The 17,914-nt window shown below is 40.6% G+C and overlaps 1 protein-coding gene across 2 annotated transcripts in view; it reads left to right on the forward strand.

The window, feature by feature from the left end:
• The window catches only part of LOC140453591 (protein argonaute-3), a 131,539-nt gene that overhangs the window by 38,176 nt on the left and 75,449 nt on the right, over window positions 1–17,914 (forward strand). For both annotated transcript variants that reach the window (XM_072548402.1, XM_072548401.1), the window contains exon 2: window positions 7,303–7,474. In XM_072548402.1, coding sequence (XP_072404503.1) covers window positions 7,303–7,474 — 172 coding nt within the window. The remainder of the gene's footprint in view (window positions 1–7,302; window positions 7,475–17,914) is intronic.

The raw sequence follows: 17,914 nt of genomic DNA on the forward strand, positions 1-17,914 counted from the left end.
TAGGTGGAAGACTGCATGTATTTAAATGTTCTTTCATGGGATGTGAGTGTTACTGGCAGGACCAGTCCATGCTGCCTATCTCCAATTGCTCTTGGTATGGTGATAATTAGTTGCTACTTTGAACCACTGCAAATGACCTGCTGTGTAGATCTACTCCGTATTATTAGGAAACAAGTCAGGACTTTGAGCCTAAGACTGTGAAGGAATGTTGATATTATTCCTGGTTAGGATGGTGTGTGGTGTATAAGGGTATGAGCAGCAGCCTCATGAGAGTCTTTAAAATTGTTAAGGATTTTAATAGGATAAATGTAGAGTCAGTGTTTCTATTTGTGAACAAACTTAAAAGTAGGTCCACCAATACAAGATGTTGCAATAAACCAAATAGGGGGAAATTCCTTTACACAAATTGTAGTGAGATGTCAAACTTGCTACTGCAAGTAGCATAGTATAAATGCGTTTAAGGAAAAATGAAATGGCCTTTAACCATGGTGGAGGTGACCACCTTGTGGTATTGTTGCTGGACTAGACATCCAGACACCCAGGTAAGGTTCTGGGAACCTTTTTTTGTTCAAATCTCCACGACAAACTGTGGCATTTGAATTCAGTAAAAATATGGAAGTAAAACTAAAATTATCATATTGTCATGAAAACATTGTTGTAAAAAACCCATCTCGTTTACTAATGTACTTCAGAGAAGGATACTGCCATCCTTACCTGGTTGGGTCTATGTAAATATGACTCCAAATGTGGTTGACCCTTAACCGAAAGTCATTCAATTCTATCAACCACGAGAAAGGAAAAAAGAGTGAAACTGGACAGACCACACGACGTCGACTAAGGCACCAGAAACCGCAATGCTGTCAGCCTGTAAAGTCCTCCTTGCTGGAGACTTGTGCTAAAATTGGGTTAGCTGTATCATTGATTCCACAGCCAACAAATCAGTCTGATGTTCTTAATTTCTGCCACTTTCAGTCATGAATTGCAGTGGATAATTAAACAAATTACTGGAGGAAGAGTCTCCACAAATATCCCCATTTCAACGATGAGGGAGCATGGCACATCAGTGCAAAAGGCAAGGCTGAAGTAGTTGCAATAATCTTCTTCCAAAAATGCAGAATGGATGATCCAAACATTACAGATACAAGTTTTCAGGCAATTTGATATCAAGAGACAATTGGAGACACTGGATACTGCAAGATATATGGGCATTGACAACATTCCGGCAAAAGTACTGAAGACTTGTATTCCAGAGCGTGCTGCATCCCTAGCCAAGCAGGTGCTGTACATAAAATAAAAAAAGCAAAAAAAAATCTAAAACAGTCAATTAAGCCCCATCCATTTACTTTCAATCATTAGTAAAGTGATGGAAGGTGCTATCAACCTGGAACGTGAGTAGATTAGATTTTTTTAGATTCGATTACATTACAGTGTGGAAACAGGCCCTTCGGCCCAACAAGTCCACACCAACCTGCCAAAGCGCAACCCACCCATACCCCTACATTTACCCCTTACCTAACACTACGGGCAATTTAGCATGGCCAATTCACCTAACCTGCACTTCTTTGGACTGTGGGAGGAAACCCACGCAGACATTGGGAGAACGTGCAAACTCCACATAGTCAGTCGCCTGAGGCGGGAATTGAACCCGGGTCTCTGGCGCTGTGAGACAGCAATGCTAACCACTGTGCCGCCCACATATCTCACAGCACTTGCTCACTGGAGCCCAGTTTAAGTTCTGCCACGGCTACTCAGCTCTTCATCTCATTACAGCCTTGGTTCAAAGATGGACAAAGGAGCTGAATTCCAGAGTTGCGAGGTGAGAGTGACTGCCCTCAATATCAAGGTTGTGTTTGACTAAGTGTGTCAGTGGACATCAAGGGGAATACTCTTCACTGGTTGGAGTCATACCTGGAACAAAGAATAATGATTTGATTAGATTAGATTACTTAGTGTGGAAGTAGGCCCTTCGACCCAACAAGTCCACACCAACCCTCCGAAGAGCAACCCACCCAGACCCATTCCCCTACATTTACCCCTTCACCTAACGCTGAGCAATTTAGCATGGTCAGTTCACCTAACCTGCACATTTTTGGACTGTGGGAGGAAACTGGAGCACCTGGAGGAAACCCATGCAGACACTGGGAGAATGTGCAGACTCCATAAAGACCGTGTTGGAGGACAGTCAATTAATGCTGTCCCAGCCAACAACATCCATGTCCTGTAAATCTCAGGAAGAAAGAAGCAGGAAATGTTGACATAGAGAGATAAGGAAAGGAGGGAAGAGGCTTCTGTGTTATGTAAACATCAGCATACATCTGTTGCACAGTCAATAGATCGAGAGATTCTTAAGTCCAGATTTGTGGTTTCAGTACCTATGTTGATCTTGTCACACAGTGATAGTATCGCTACCTCCAGGCCTGGATTCAGGTCATGACACATTTGACCAGGTTAATTAAAAGTATTTACACCTGATGTAGTAAATAGTCTGTTTCTGTGCTGCACAATTCCATATGATTGTCTGAGGTTAATACGGTTTTCTTCCTTGTGACGAACGTTGGTTATTTAGTTTCTGTAATATGCATTTTGTTTTGTCAGGGGAGAGGGTCTGTTGCTGGCCTTGGTCTACTGAGTTCAGACATTCTTTTATTTTCCAAGGTACATTATGGGTGCAGCTATGTTGATGAGTTACTGAAGCTGTATTCATTTTATGCTGTTAGTACTGTTCTGTGGGGGTGAGTTCTACAGTTTGTCTGATGATTTAATCCTCTCCATAATTTGACATTTTAAGTTTTGAATGAGTGAGTGATGTTCTGTGGGTGGTGATACGGACTGTGCCACTTTGTGGGTGCGTGGGTAAGTGTATTCCGAAAGAACAGGCGATGTTAAATACAGAAATTGTTTTCTATTCAAGCTCTTTCTTTTTTTAAAAAAAAAATCAAATTCGGCAATGTCTGGTTTTTAATGAAATCAGCAGTGCTGTCTGCTTTTGCAACATTCTAAAATAGTTCTTTTCCTCCAGTCTGAGGGAGTCCAAAGAGTCAATGATCTAGATCATTGACATATCTTGTGGGTGATAAGGTGTTTCCTACGGCTTGTGGCTTTTTGATGGAAATCAAGAGTTCGTTTATTGAAATCAACACCGGCATCTCCAAATCATAACTATATTTGGGGATAGGACACTTTGGGGGAGAACGGGGCGGCACGGTGGCACAGTGGTTAGCACTGCTGCCTCACCGCGCCAGAGACCTGGGTTCAATTCCCGCCTCAGGCGACTGACTGTGTGGAGTTTGCACGTTCTCCCCGTGTCTGCGTGGGTTTCCTCCAGGAGGTCTGTTTCCACCCACAGTCCAAAGATGTGCAGGTCAGGTGAATTGGCCATGCTAAATTGCCCGTAGTGTTAGGTAAGGGGTAAATGTAGGGGTATGGGTGGGTTGCGCTTTGGCGGGGCGGTGTGAACTTGTTGGGCCAAAGGGCCTGTTTCCACACTGTAAGTAATCTAATCTAATCCAAAAGGGGCATTATAAAGGTAATGCATTCTAGCTTTCTATTGTGTCTAACCAAACTTTTGCCTGTAGTCTAAAGTAAATGTAATGTTCCTACTTTTTTTATTGGCAGTCTTGATATGTTGTTTAATTTTTAACCTTACAGTATTTTATTATTTGAGTGTGTCAAACAAACATTGACAGTGGCTTTCAATCCATTCTTTGCACATTGTTGAGATTGATTTCCAGGGAAAGTATTCCATCACATTGTTGCCTTATTCTTTATAGGAAATAGTAGTGCAAAGACTTTAGGTAGTTGTTACCAACATTGCCATGAACAAATGCATCTGCAATAGGTAGATTTGTGGGGATGAAATCAAGTAATCTCTCCATTCCTTCACTACCTGCTTCAGGCCCAGTCTTATCCGTTATGTCCTTTAGAATTCATCAGCTCAGTCAATCATGGCACAACTAAACCACTCTTAGTGAGGGATATTAGAGTCCCCCAGCCAGAGTGTATTGTGCCCTAAACACCCTCCATTCTCCTTGCAACTGATGTTTAACACAAGGGAAGACTGTGGACTCCCAATTTTGGTACAAGTCCACCAAGTTAGTGAGAAAGACTTTGCAGGGTAGATTGGTCTCGATATGCCTTTGGCAGGCAGAGTTGTAGAGGTGTACAGCACGTAAACACCCCCTGGAGTCCAACTTGTCCATGTCGACCAGATATCCTAAATTAATCTAGTCACATTTGCCAGAACTTGTCCCATATCCCTCTAAACCCTTCCAACTCACGTCCAGGTGCCTTTTAAATGGTGTAATTGTACCAGCCTCCTCCACTTTCTCTGGCAGCTCATTCCATATACTCCCCATCCTCTTTGAAAAAGTTGCTCCTTAGGTCCCTTTTAAATTTTTCCCCTCTCAGCCTTAAACTTATGCACTCTAGTTCTGGACTCCCCATCCCAGGGAAAAGAAAAGGCCTCGAATATTTACCCTATCCATGTCCCTCATATTTCGTAAACCTCCAAAAGGTCAGTCCTCCCTCTAGCACTCCAGAGAAAATAGCCCCAGCCTATTCAGCCTTGCCCAGTAGCTCAAACCCTCCAACTCCGGCAACATCTTTGTAAGTCTTTTCTGAACCTTCCAAGTTTCACAACATCCTTGCAGAGGCAGAGCAGGATTACACAATATTCCAAAAGTGGCCTAACCAATGTCCTGAACAGCTGCATCATGACCTCCTATACTCAGTGCTCTGACCAATAAGGAAAGCATACCAAATGCTGCCTTCACTACCTTATCTACCTGCAATTTCACTTTCAAAAAACTATGAATCTGCACTCCAAGATTTCTTTGTTCAGCAAAACTCCCAGAACTTCACCATTAAGTGCATATGTCCTACCCTGATTTGCCTTTCCAAACTGCAGCACCTCACATTTATCTAAATTAAACTCCATCCGCCACTCAGTACATTGGTCCGTCTGATCAAGATCTGAGGTAACATTCACTGTCCAATACACCTCCATTTTGGTGTCATCTACAAACCTTTACTAACTATACCTGCTATGTTCGTATCCAAATCATTAAGATAAATTTGGAAAAGCAGTGCAACCAGCAACAATCCTTGTGGCACATAACTGGTCACAGGCCTCCATTGGGAAAACCAACCCTCCACCACCACACTCTGTTGTCTACCTTTTTGAGCTAGTTCTGTGTCCAAATGGCTAGTTCTCCCTGTATTCCATGTGACCTTACCTTGCTAACCAGTCACCATGAGGAACCTTTTCGAATGCCTTACTGAAGTCCACGTAGGTCACGTCCACCACTCTACCCTCATCAATCCTCTTCGTTACTACTTCAAAAAACTCTAGTGAGACACAATTTCCCATACACAAAGCCATGTTGACCATCCTTAATCAGTCCTTGCCTTTCCATATACGTGTTCATACTGTCCCTCAAGATTCCCTTCAACAACTTGCCCACCACCAATGCCAGGCTCACCGGTCTATAGTTCCTTGGCTTATCCTTACCATCTTTCTTAAATAGTGGTATCACATTAGCTACCCTCCAGTCTTCCAGCATCTCACCTGTGACTATTGATGATACAAATATCTCAGCAAGGGGCCCAGCAATCACTTCCCCAGCTTCCCACAGAGTTCTAGAGTACACCTGATGAGATCCTGGGGATTTATCCACATTTTGTGCATTTCAAGACATCCAGCACTTCCTCCTCTATAATATGGACATTTTACAAGATGTCACCATCCAGTTCCTCACATTTTACATCTTCCATGTCCTTCTCCTCAGTAAACCCTGCAGTTCCACACATAGGCTGCCTTGCCAATCTTTGAAGGGCTCTATTCTCTCCCGAGTGATCTTTTTGTGCTCAATGTATTTGTAAGATCCCTTTGGATTCTCCTTAACCCTATTTACCAAAGCTATCTCATGCCCCCTTTTTGCCCTCCTGATTTCCTTCTTAAGTATACTCCTACCGCCTTTTTACTCTTCTGAGGATTCACTCACCCTCTGCTGTCTATACCTGACATATGCTTCCTTCTTTTTCTTGACCAAAATCTAAATTTCTCTAGTCATCCAGCATTCCATATACCTACCAACCTTTCCTTTCATCCTAACGGGGCATACTGTCTCTGGACTCTCGTTACCTCATTTTTGAGGGCTTCCCATTTTCTAATGCCTGGGTCAATGTAAGAGAGGCTGTCCAATTTTATGTTTTGACTTTTCTGCAGTTAGATATGCTTGAACCTGTCTCGGGCACTAAGGGGTCAACTATATGCTGTGAATCTGCAGTTTTGTGTTGGTCAAACTCTAAAGAAGACAGATTTCCTTCCCTCAAGGACATTTATGAATCAGAATGCATTTTTATGATAATCTGTTAATTTCATGATTGCCATTTCTGAGACTGCTGTCTGACCTTTTCACTTTAGATTTATGACTTAATTGAATTAAATTCCACTAACTGCCAAGACTGTAGTGAAATTTGGTCCTCGCACTGAGGAGTGTGCAAGTTAGTGGTGTGTCAGTAATGCTTGATATCACTGTCTATAGTTTCTTCCATCACTTTGACTGTGAATAGACTGACACAGTAATAATTGACTGAATTATATTTTCCCTCTTTCTGTAGACCGGTATTTCTTTGGCATTTGATTTGTTCAATGGGTCTCCATTTGTAACTATCATTTTCCTGTATATTTCTGAGAGTTCACTTGTTGGTAGTCTTTGTCATAATTGCTCTTGTTTATAGATGAAATTCATTGAAATTAGATCAATATACCTGCCTGAGAGATTCTTGTATTTGATTTATTTTAATAAATCTTTACTCTTTCAAATGGGTGAAACCAAGTTTTAATATTATATAAGCATATGACAAAGATATTTAATTTTATGTTGAACAACATTCCTCCATCACAACCATCGGCAAAGAAAATGCTTCAAACCACAGCACTAAATAATTCAAATTTTCAGATTGATATGTGTGGCATGTTAAGATTTTGTGCTTCCCTGTGGCGTTGCAATACAGTATATTGCCACCATCAATTACGTACTTGCATAACATCCTACAACGTTTACGATCTTGTTGTCATCAAGATCATTGTGGGGAGGAGTTGATTCGAGACCAAGCGCTTCCTTTTAGGTTTTGGGGTGTGGAATGCCATTTTTCTGGTGGTCTGGGAGTCAGTTATGCGCTGTCACATTTCATACATAATTATCATCAAAACAAATAGGAGTGTTAACTTTTAAATAAAAGGAGCTATGTCTGAACCTTCAAGTGATTTTTCAATGATTTTCTTTTCCATTCTTGCAGGAGCTGTTGGGGCTCAGCCCCTTTTCACGGTGCCAAGGCGTCCAGGATGTGGCACCATGGGAAAACCGATTAAACTGCTGGCCAACTGCTTCCAAGTAGATATCCCAAAGATTGACGTCTACCTCTATGAGGTAGATATTAAACCAGATAAATGTCCTCGCAGGGTAAACAGGTGCGTATAGAGACAGATAAGTCCTAAGGTGGAAAATAAGGAGCGTCAGTGTACTGTTACATTTGTACACACTTTTTACTTAAACTTGAATACATTGTTTTGCAGCATATTTTGTATTGCTCAGGAAGAGGCAAAACTCAACCTACTCTTGAGAAATAGGGCAGAACAGTTAACAGAGGTGACATTGGGGTGATTGTAGGACCAGTGATCATAGCTCTATTAATTTTAAAATAATTATGGAGAGGTATAAAACTGGTCCACACTGGCAGCACAGTAGTTCAGTGGTTAGCACTGCTGCCTCTCAGCGCCAGGGACCTGGGTTCAATCCCTGCCTCGGGCAACTGTGTGGAGTTTGCACATTCTCACCATGTCTGCGTGAGTTTCCCCAGGTGTTGCGATTTCCTCCCACAATCCAAAGATGTGCAGGTTAGGTGAATTGGTCATACTAAATTGCCCATAATGTTGTTAGGTGTATTAGTCAGGGGTAAATATGGGGGGAATGGGTCTAGGTGGGTTACTCTTCAGAGGGTCGGTGTGTTGGGCAGAAGGGCCTGTTTCCATACTGTAGGGAATCCAATCATCTAATCAAGTTCTAAATTGGGGAAGGTGAATTTTGATCGAATTAGACAGGAGCTTGCAGGGATTGATTGGAGTAGTTTGTTTGCAGACAAAGGAACCGCCAGCAAGTGGGAGGTCTTTAAACATGAAATTGCTAGAGTTCAAGGTCTATCTGCTCCTGTGAGGGTTAAAAGCAAGCTTGAGAGGAATAGCGAACCCTGGATGACAAGAGATATTAAGACTTTGACCAGAGAAAAAGGAGGTATGGCTCAGGTACAGGCAGTTGGGATCAAGAGAATTCCTGGAGCTATGGAGGGGATACAGGAGTTTACTGAAGAAGGAAATCAAGGTGGTGAAAAGTGGGCACGAGATAGCCTTGGCTGAGAAGTTTAGGATGGATCCAGAGAGGTTCTTTAAGTATATAAAAGGAAAAAGAATAACTAGAGAGAATGCGACCCCCAAGGACCAAAGTGGACATGTATATGTAGAACCACATGAGGTGGATGAGGTGCTCAATGAATATTTCTCCTGTGTTTCCAGTGGATAAAGACATGAAGACCTGGGAACTTGGGGAAGTTAGTGGTCATATCTTGGTGATAGTCCATATTCTCAGTAGAGGTGTTGGATGTATTAGATTGTATGAAGGTGGTCCTGACCAGATATATCCAAAGCACTGCAAGAGATTAGAGAAGAAATTGCCAGAGCCCTGGCTGATATTTTTGCAACATCGTTAGCCACAGATGAGGTCCTGAAAGACTGAAGGGTAGCAAATGTTGTGCCCTTATTGAGCTGCAAAGAAAAACCTGGGAACTATAAACCAATAAGCCTAACATCTGTGGTAGGTAAGTTACTTGAGAAGATTCTGAGAGATAAGATATGCATGCATTTGGAATTAGAGTTTGATTAGGAATAGTCAGCATGGCTTTGTATGTGGAAGATCATGCCTCATAAATTTGTTAGAGTTCTTTTGAAGTGACCAGAAAAGTTGGAGGGCAGGGTGGTAGAGGTAGTCTGCGTGGATTTCAATAAGGCCTTTGATATGATTCTACATGGTAAACTGCTCTGGAAGATTAGATCACATGGATTCCGGGGGAACTAGAAAATTGGATATACAATTGGCTTGATGGTAGGAAGCAGAGGGTAATATTGAAAGGATGCTTTTTGAACTGGAGGCCTGTGACTAGTAGAGTACCTCTGGTCAGTGCTGGGCCCATTGCTGTTTGTTATCTATCGCAATGATTTGGATGAGAATGTACAAAGCATGAATAGTATGTTTGCAGATGACACTAAAATGGGAGGTGTCGTGCACAGCGAGGAAGGTTATCAGAAATTGCAGCAGGACCTTGATCAGCTGGGGAAGTGGGCTGAGAAATGTCAAACGGAGTTTAATATAAGTAAATGTGAGGTCTTGCATTTTGGAAAGTCAAATCACGGTAGGAGTTTCATGATGAATCATAAGGCCTTAAGGGGTGTAGTGGAACAGAGACCTTGGAGTTCAGGTGTATGATTCTCAGAAAGTAGTCACAGATAGACAAGGGAGTGACAAAGACTTCAGGTACACTGGCCTTCATCAGTCAGGATATTGAGTATTGAAGTTGGTAAAAGTTATGTTGCAGTTGCACAGGATATTGGTGAGGCGCACTTGGAGTATTGTTCAGTTTTGGTCACTTTGCTATAGGAATGGTGTTATTAAACTGGAAAGAATGCAGAAGAAATTTACAAAGATATTGCCAGGACTCAATGGGTCTGAGTTTTAGGGAGAAACTTCTTTTCTCTCGAGCGTAGGAGACTATGGGGGGCTCTTATAGAAATGTATAACATAATGAGAGGCATGGATATGGTGAACGTACCCAGTCTGTTTCCCAGGATTGGGGAATCAAGGACTGAAGAGTATCAGTTTAAGGTTAGAGGGGAAAGAATAAAAAAGAACTTTAGGGGCAACGCTTTTACACCGAGGGTGGAACGCATATGGAATGAGCTGCCGGTGGAAGTGGTTGAGGTGTGTACAGTAACAACATTTTAAAAAGCATTTGGGCAAATACATAGATAGGAAAGGTTTAGAAGGAATATGGGCTAAGTGTAGGGAAATGGGATTAGTATTAATGAATGGTTTGGTCGAATGGACCAGTTTGGGCCAAAGGGCATGTCTCCATATTGTGGGATGCTATGACTTTATCTGTAGAGCACAGAAGACTGAAGTGTCATTGATGTTGGCATTTAAGTAATACATCACTGAGCAATAAAAAGATACTTTTAATACATAAATACAATAACTCAATAACATAATTGGCATTAGGATGTGAGTAACAGGAAAAGTCTATACTACTTACAAGATCTTTGATATTTTAAATTTATGGTTTGTTTTACATCTCATATGAGCTTAAAAAGTACTATAAAATACAGGCTTGTTTGGTGTTTTAGGTAATCAGTGTGAAAAATCGATCTGTCTGACGAGTGGAGCATTCCAATTCTTTGCACGACCCCAGGATGAAGATCACAAATAAGCACAAAAGGAATCAAATTTATAAACCTATCAATCTATGATGCATTGCATCAGATTATCCAGATCTACCACAGTGCCTCTGGTATTTACATTTAATAACCAACCTTCTGCATCCTCCAGCTGTTCAGTGTTGCAGAATTATTTTTAAAAATCTTTACTGAGAGATTTCAGAACAAGTCAAAAAATTGCTTGCGTTTCGATCTGGCATATTATGCCATTTTAGCCACTGAAAAAAACAATATATGTAATATATTCTAATATTGAAAAAAATATCAAATTTGACCTGAAAGCTGGCAGTATTTGGTATCTTTGCTGTATAACAAATATTTCGATGAGGACTCCATCTACTATGTCAGTTGAATTTTATACGGTCTGGAGAAGAAAGGTCACAGGAAGGTTTGGTTTGAAAAGTTTTTTTACTAGCACTTGAATAGTCTTTGTCCAAATCAGTGGAGGATTAGTGATATTATTTGATAATTGAGTGCACTGTAAATCAGTTCATGGATAATTAAATTAATGGAAAGCCATATGCAATTTAGAGGCAACTGAATAGCCTAGAATGGCATGGCAATAATCTCTGGGAATCCTAGATGACATTTTGATTCATTCAAGCAATGATACAACAGTCATATGGATCCTAAAATTAGGTTGCAGCATTAGCATTCTAAGGTGTTTATTATTTTTATAATACACACATTATGAAGTTTGTAGTTACTCCCAGGTGTGGAAATTGCTGTCCTAACAGTTGGGTAGGTACCAACTGCCCACAAATGAAGATCATTTGCAAGGGTTATTGCTGACAGTGGCTGCAGGACTACATTTATCATTGACTAATGGTAAATGTCATTGCCATTGCAGCAACTTGGAGAACTCAGTAGACTATATACAAGTCAAAGAAGCAAGCTGCTGCCTGCAGTATAATTTCTGTCATGGAAGAATGTTGAATTCTGAAGTGGTGCAGACATCTGTGAATTTCTAATAATGAATGGTATTTCTGTATCCAATTAACCTATAGGATTTTACTGAAGAATGTTGGAATTCTGGTGCCTTTCTCAGAAGTCTTTAGTGAAAGTTTATAATGACAGTATGACTTATTCTGCAATGGCTCCCAACATTTCTAATCTTTTGATAAATTGCTATCACTAATTCAGAAAAGTATCCTTGATATCAATTAAATCAAACTTGACTTCAGAGGTGGTGATGTAGTGGTAATGTCATTGGACAGCAATCCAGAATCCTAGGTTAATATTCTGGGGAGTATGGATTTGAATCCCTAAATGGTGAAAATGAATTCAATAAAAATTAGAATAAAATAAAAGCTTAATGATCAGGAAACTACTTTTGATTGTTGCCCTTTGGGGAAGGAAATCTGCCATTCTTACCTGGTCTGCCCATCATGCGACTCCAAACCCAAAAGCAATTTTGTTGACTCTTAAGTGCCCTTTGGGCAATTAGGAATGATAATAAATTATGGCCCAGTCAGTGATGCTCATACTGTATTCTGTGAACAAATTTCATGCTCAACTGAACGTTGATTTTGGAATGAGTCTTTTTACATCTTATATCTGTATAAAGTGAGAAGGTAAAACCTGATCTTGGACAGAGTTAGTACTAATGGGAGTTTGTGCTTATGCTACTCTCTTTTAAACAGTTCAATTAGTTAGATGTATAACAGCAAATGAAATTTATAACTGCCACACATGAGTAACTATACGTCCTCAATTTATACAAGGAGTACATTTGTACTCCTCATTAGGACATTCTGTTTCTGGAGCAAGCAATTCTTGAATTCAGCAGAATTAGTCATGCTGTGTAGTATCAGAGCAGATTGTGGTTATTAGATGAACTAAAGAGAATAAGAAATCTGGGGCAAAGTTGAACAATAAGGCTTGGGGGGGGGGGGGGGGGGTGACCTTGTAGAGATTTATAAAATCATGAGGGGCATGGTTAGGGTGAATAGCCAAGGTCTTTTCCCCAGGGTAGGGGAGTCCAAAACTAGAGGACATAGGCTTACGGTGAGGGGGGAAAGATTTAAAAGGGGCCTAAGGGGTAACGTTTTTACGCAGAGAGTGGTGAGTTTATGGAATGAGCTGCCAAAGGAAGTGGCTGAGGCTGGTACAATTACAGCCTTTAAAAGGCTTCTGGATAGGTATATGTATAGGAATGGTTTAGAGGGATGTGCACCAAATGCTGGCAAATCAGAATAGATCAGATTGAGCTGTCTGGTCAACATGGACGAGTTGGACCAAAGGGTCTGTTTTCATGCTGTATGACTCTCTATGGAGTTGTATGTTACAAATCAATTGAATGGTAGAACAAGTTCAAGAAGTTAATCAACGTCACTGTTCAGTCAAACAGAAGAATCTTCATTCAGATTCATCTAAACCAGGAAGTATTTTAAAATTGCATGTAGATACATAGAAAGTACATGAGAGGCAAAGAAAGATGTTACTCATTCAGGCACAGTAAAGGCAGCACATCAAGTATCCTTCTTGATGCTGCTTATGTTCCCTTCATTATTGAATCTCCTACAAATGCCACATTATGCTTCCCCTCTTCGGCCCACCATCAGCTGCAAGGTGGTGTGGTTCAGCTTTTTCTTGTCCCCACACTAGGCTTTATCCTTGTCATCATAAATACATTGTGCCAGTTTTTTAGAATCATTTGTGATGACTCCTTTTTCTCTAGCTCACCAAATTCTGCATATAGTAAAGACTATTGGTTGTACCAATTTTATTCTGAACCTGCATCTCTGAGGTGTTACCTAGAGCAAACTACCCAGGTACTGCTGCCCCTCTCATTTATCCATCAATATTTCCAGTTTGCATTTAAATGACCACTGAATTGGAGAGATTTGAATGGAAGCATTGACTGACTGCAGATGTGTTCACTTGGGACAATGTCACTGTCACTGTCACTGTCCACAAACTCCCACAAAGCTGCAGCTTAGACACATAACCTGCTCTGTTATATCCCAAAATAAAACAAAGAACTGCAGATGCCGGAGGTCTGAAACAAATTGTTGGAGAAACTCATCAGGTCTGGCAGCAACTATGGGAAGAAAGCAGAGTTAATGTGTTGAGTCTGATGACTAGCTCCAGACCTCCTGATTTTCTCCTGAAGTTTCTGTTTTCGTTTCTGTCATATCATAGTCTAGCTTATTTTGTGTTGTTTTATCTATTTCTAATTTCAAGTATTTTTAGTATTATATGTATGAACTTGCACTAAACATTCAACAGAACTTTGAAGTCCATATTGCCTCAAGCTTACATAGGCCGGTACAACAATTTAGATGTTAAAAGCAGCATCTCTTTCCTCCACGATAATGAAAACCCAATCTCATCAAATTCCTGATTTCTGCTGTATTTAGGCTGTGTTCTTTTCATAACGCGCCTGAGAGCAGGTACTGCTTGCTTAGCAAGGTACTATGTCTTTTTCAACTGAAGCAGAGAAGACTAAACAGAGATTTAAGTTGTAAAGGCTTTTGATGAAATGAAAAGGGAAACATTACTTTCTCTGGTAATGAATGGTATTAGAGACATAGAGATGTACAGCACGGAAACAGACCCTTCAGTCCAACTTGTCCATGCGGACCAGATATCCCAATCTAATCTAGTCCCATTTGCCAGCACTTGGCCCATATCCCTCTAAACCCTTCCTATTCATAAACCCATCCACATGCCTTTTAAATGTTGTAATTGTATCAACCTCCTCCACTTCCTCTGGCAATCTGTTCCGTACACGCACCACTCTCTGCGTTTAAAAAAAGTTGTCCCTTGGGTCCCTTTTAAATCTTTCCCCTTTTCACCTTATGCCTGTACCCTCTAGTTTTAGACTTCTCACCCCTCACCCTGGGGAACACATCTTGACTATTTTCCCCATTCCATGCCCTTCATGATTTTATCAAGTCACTCTTCCACATGTGCGGAACCTCTGAGTAGCTGTGCACCCACACAAACTCAGAAACAAACTCTGATTGCTGAAAAGATTCAACAGGTCTGGCAGCGTATATGGAGAAAAACAGTTGGCGTTTCTGGTCCAGTGACCCTTCTTCAGAACTTAGCTTTGGTGGTATTGATTTAAAATAGTTATTGCAGATAACAATAACAGTTAGGACATCATTCTTTACAGGGCAATTTGTTGGACCTTAGAGATCTCTGGTACAAAGGAAGTCTGAGGCATTCACTGTTGCCCTCTTTTTAGGAAAGTAGATAAACATGGGGAAAGGCCAGGACTGTGAAATAAGTCCTTTTTTTTAAAAACCGTTCAGCCACAGACAAGCACAAATGTGATTGATTTTGTGACCTCTCTCTTTGCTGTAGACACCTGTGTCTCTGGACAGGTAAGACGCTATTATAAAGTATATAAGTCCTTTTAAGACCAGAGTCCAGAACCGAGTCACAGTCGAAAGATGTGGAGTAGGCCATTCAGGACTCATGGAGAAAGTGAGAACTGCAGATGCTGGCGATCAGAGCTGAAAATGTGTTGCTGGAAAAGCGCAGCAGGTCAGGCAACATCCAAGGAGCAGGAAGAAGGACTTAGGCCCAAAACATCAATTCTCCTGCTCCTTGGATGCTGCCTGACCTGCTGTGCTTTTCCAGCAACACATTTTCAGCATTCAGGACTCATGACAAATTGCTGCACCCAGAGAGTGGTGAGCACATGGAATTCTGCCACAGAAAGCGGTTGAGACCAAGACATTGAATGTTTTCAAGAAGGAGTTAGATATAATTCATTGGGGCTAAAGGGAACAAAAGGTATAGGGAGAAATTTGGAGCAGGATACGGAGTTGGATGATCAGCCATGACAATCTTGAATGGCAAACAGGATTAAAGGGCCAAACAGCCTACACCTCTTTTGTGTTTCTGTGTTAATTCCAGAATTAGCATTGCTGTAGGCACAACCTCTGATATCTGCATGACTCCTCTTTGGAGTTTGAAATATCACAGATATTCTGAGTTTGTGCAAGATCTAATTTTGTAAATAGATGATAAGAAAGCCCAAGGTAAATGTCGCCAACTGTATTACCAAGAACTTAGACCTAATATAACTTAGAACACTAGAAATACAGGAGAGGCTATGAAGAATTCTAGGAGGTTTCAGATTTTAATAATCTAAGATGTGGAAGTTGTAGCAAACCAGGAATAGAGGAACAAAGAAAATTGGAGATATGCACAAAAAGCTGGATTTTGAGCAGTGCAAAGACTTCAGCGATTTGTATGACTGGAAAGGTCACCAGAGAAGAGTTAGGCTAGCTGACTTGTAACTGTTGACCATTTTTCCATTTCTGGAACAAGATGTACTGAGCATATGTTGTTTCCTTTTAAATTGAGGGTCATTCAGAAGATTAGAGTTGAAAATGTTACTAGTTCTGTAAAAATGCTGGTCAAGAATAAATTGAAACGACAGCATTTCTATCCCTGAGAATGAAAAGTAGCACCGAGTTAGGTGCTTTGTCTCATTACACTTCAATCTCGGCAACCTTCCATCTTGTGGGACATAACGTAAGAATTAAGAATAGGAGTAGGTCATTCAGCCTATTACGCCTACCTCTCATTTTCCCATATTAAACTTCATCTGTCAGGTTTTGCCTACTCACTCAACATATTTATATCCCTTTGCAGATTCCTTATGTCCCGATCATCGAAATGCCCTCACCTATTTTTATGTCATCAGCAAAGTTGGATACGTTCCACTCTGCTTCCTCCTTCAAGCCATTAAAATAAATTGTAAATAATTAGGGGCGTAGGGCTGATCCTTGTTACACTTCACTAGTTAATCTTTCCAACCTGAAAAAGACTCCTTAATCCTGTCACTTATGTTAACTGATTCTCAGTCCATAAAGTTTACCCCCAATTCTGTGATCTCCAAGCTTGTGTAATAACCCTTTAAGTGGTACTCTATTAAATGTCTTCTGGAAATCCACAATTTATCTACCTCTTCCCCTTCAACAACTCTGCTTGTTATATCCTCAAATAACTCTAGCAAATTTGTTCAAATATGATTTCACATGTATATCTCTTTCACAACACCATTCTATTTGATTACTTTAAGCTTTCCTAAATGGTTTGCTATTTTATACTTAACAAAAAACTCAAGTATTTTTCCAACAATAAATATTCAGCCAACTTTATTCCATTAGTTTTACAAATGACTTGCCCAGTGTGTTCCATAAGTTAAACATCACTAGATGTGGCCCTGAAACCCCTCTCGGGTATGCCAATCTCTTGTCAAGGAGAAAATGTTGAGTGCAGGATTTGATGGCTCTCTCTCTCTCTTCTAAACCATCTTCTCAGCCAACTGAATTTATTATTTCTGTTTGCCTTTTCTAATGCCCCTCCAAACAGCCTCCATAAGTCACAGCCATTAACAGCTGTCTCCAAGTCCACCAACTTCATGTCTTGCTTGCAGGTGTGCTAGTAACAGATATGGATGCCCTTGAGTAATGGGCTGTCATCTGTCCATTCATAACTGTACCAACGCATACATCTTTGACCTTACTGTGACTGAAACATGGCAGCACTCAGTTTGAAAGTGTGGAACATGATTTGGAAATAACTTTCCTCAACTTAGGGTATTAAATGTTTGGGGGCAGAGTTGTCTGGCATGGATTGAGAATGAAATTAAACAGAAAAGGTGATTGAGAAACAATGGCAAATGTTTAAGAAAATAATCCATGACTCGCAGCAAAAGTGTGTGTTGGTGAGGAAGGAAGATTCTAGAAATGGGATAAACCACCGTGGTTAGTTGGCAAGTTCAGGATAGTGTCAAGTTGTTAAAAAGTGCATCAAAGGTTAATGGTGAACTAGCTGATTGGACAAACTTTAATGACCAGAAGGAATAATGAAGGGAAAAAATAAACTACGCGCAAACCATCAAGTAATATAAAAACAAACTACAAGAGCTGCTTTAAATAAATCAAAAGGAAGAGAGACCAAAGTAAACAGGGGCACCTCTGTAAATGAGACTGGGGAAATAAAGTGGAATGAGAGTGCAGAAGTAAACAAACTAACTCACCAGAGGGGGAAAAGAGTACCAGTCAAAATAGTGGGGATAAAGTTCAAAAGTCCTCTGGACCTGAAGGTTGCATTCTAGCATTTTAAAGGAAATGGCCCCAAGAGATTGGATGTATTAATAATAATCTTCCAAGAATCTTAAGTTCTGAAAAAGTCCCAGCGGGTGAAAAACTGCCAATACGATATCTTTATTCAAAAAGGAAGGAATCTGTCGGCCAGTTAGCTTGACATCAGTCGTTGGGAAAATGTATATTATAAAGATGTAATAGCGTTTAGAAATGCATCATAAAATCAGTCAGAGTCAAATCATGCCTGACAACTGTATTAGAGGTCTTTGAGGAAGATACAAGCAGAATAGACGAT

Source organism: Chiloscyllium punctatum, chromosome 27 (genome assembly GCF_047496795.1).
Source record: "Chiloscyllium punctatum isolate Juve2018m chromosome 27, sChiPun1.3, whole genome shotgun sequence".
NCBI classification, from domain to species: domain Eukaryota; kingdom Metazoa; phylum Chordata; class Chondrichthyes; order Orectolobiformes; family Hemiscylliidae; genus Chiloscyllium; species Chiloscyllium punctatum.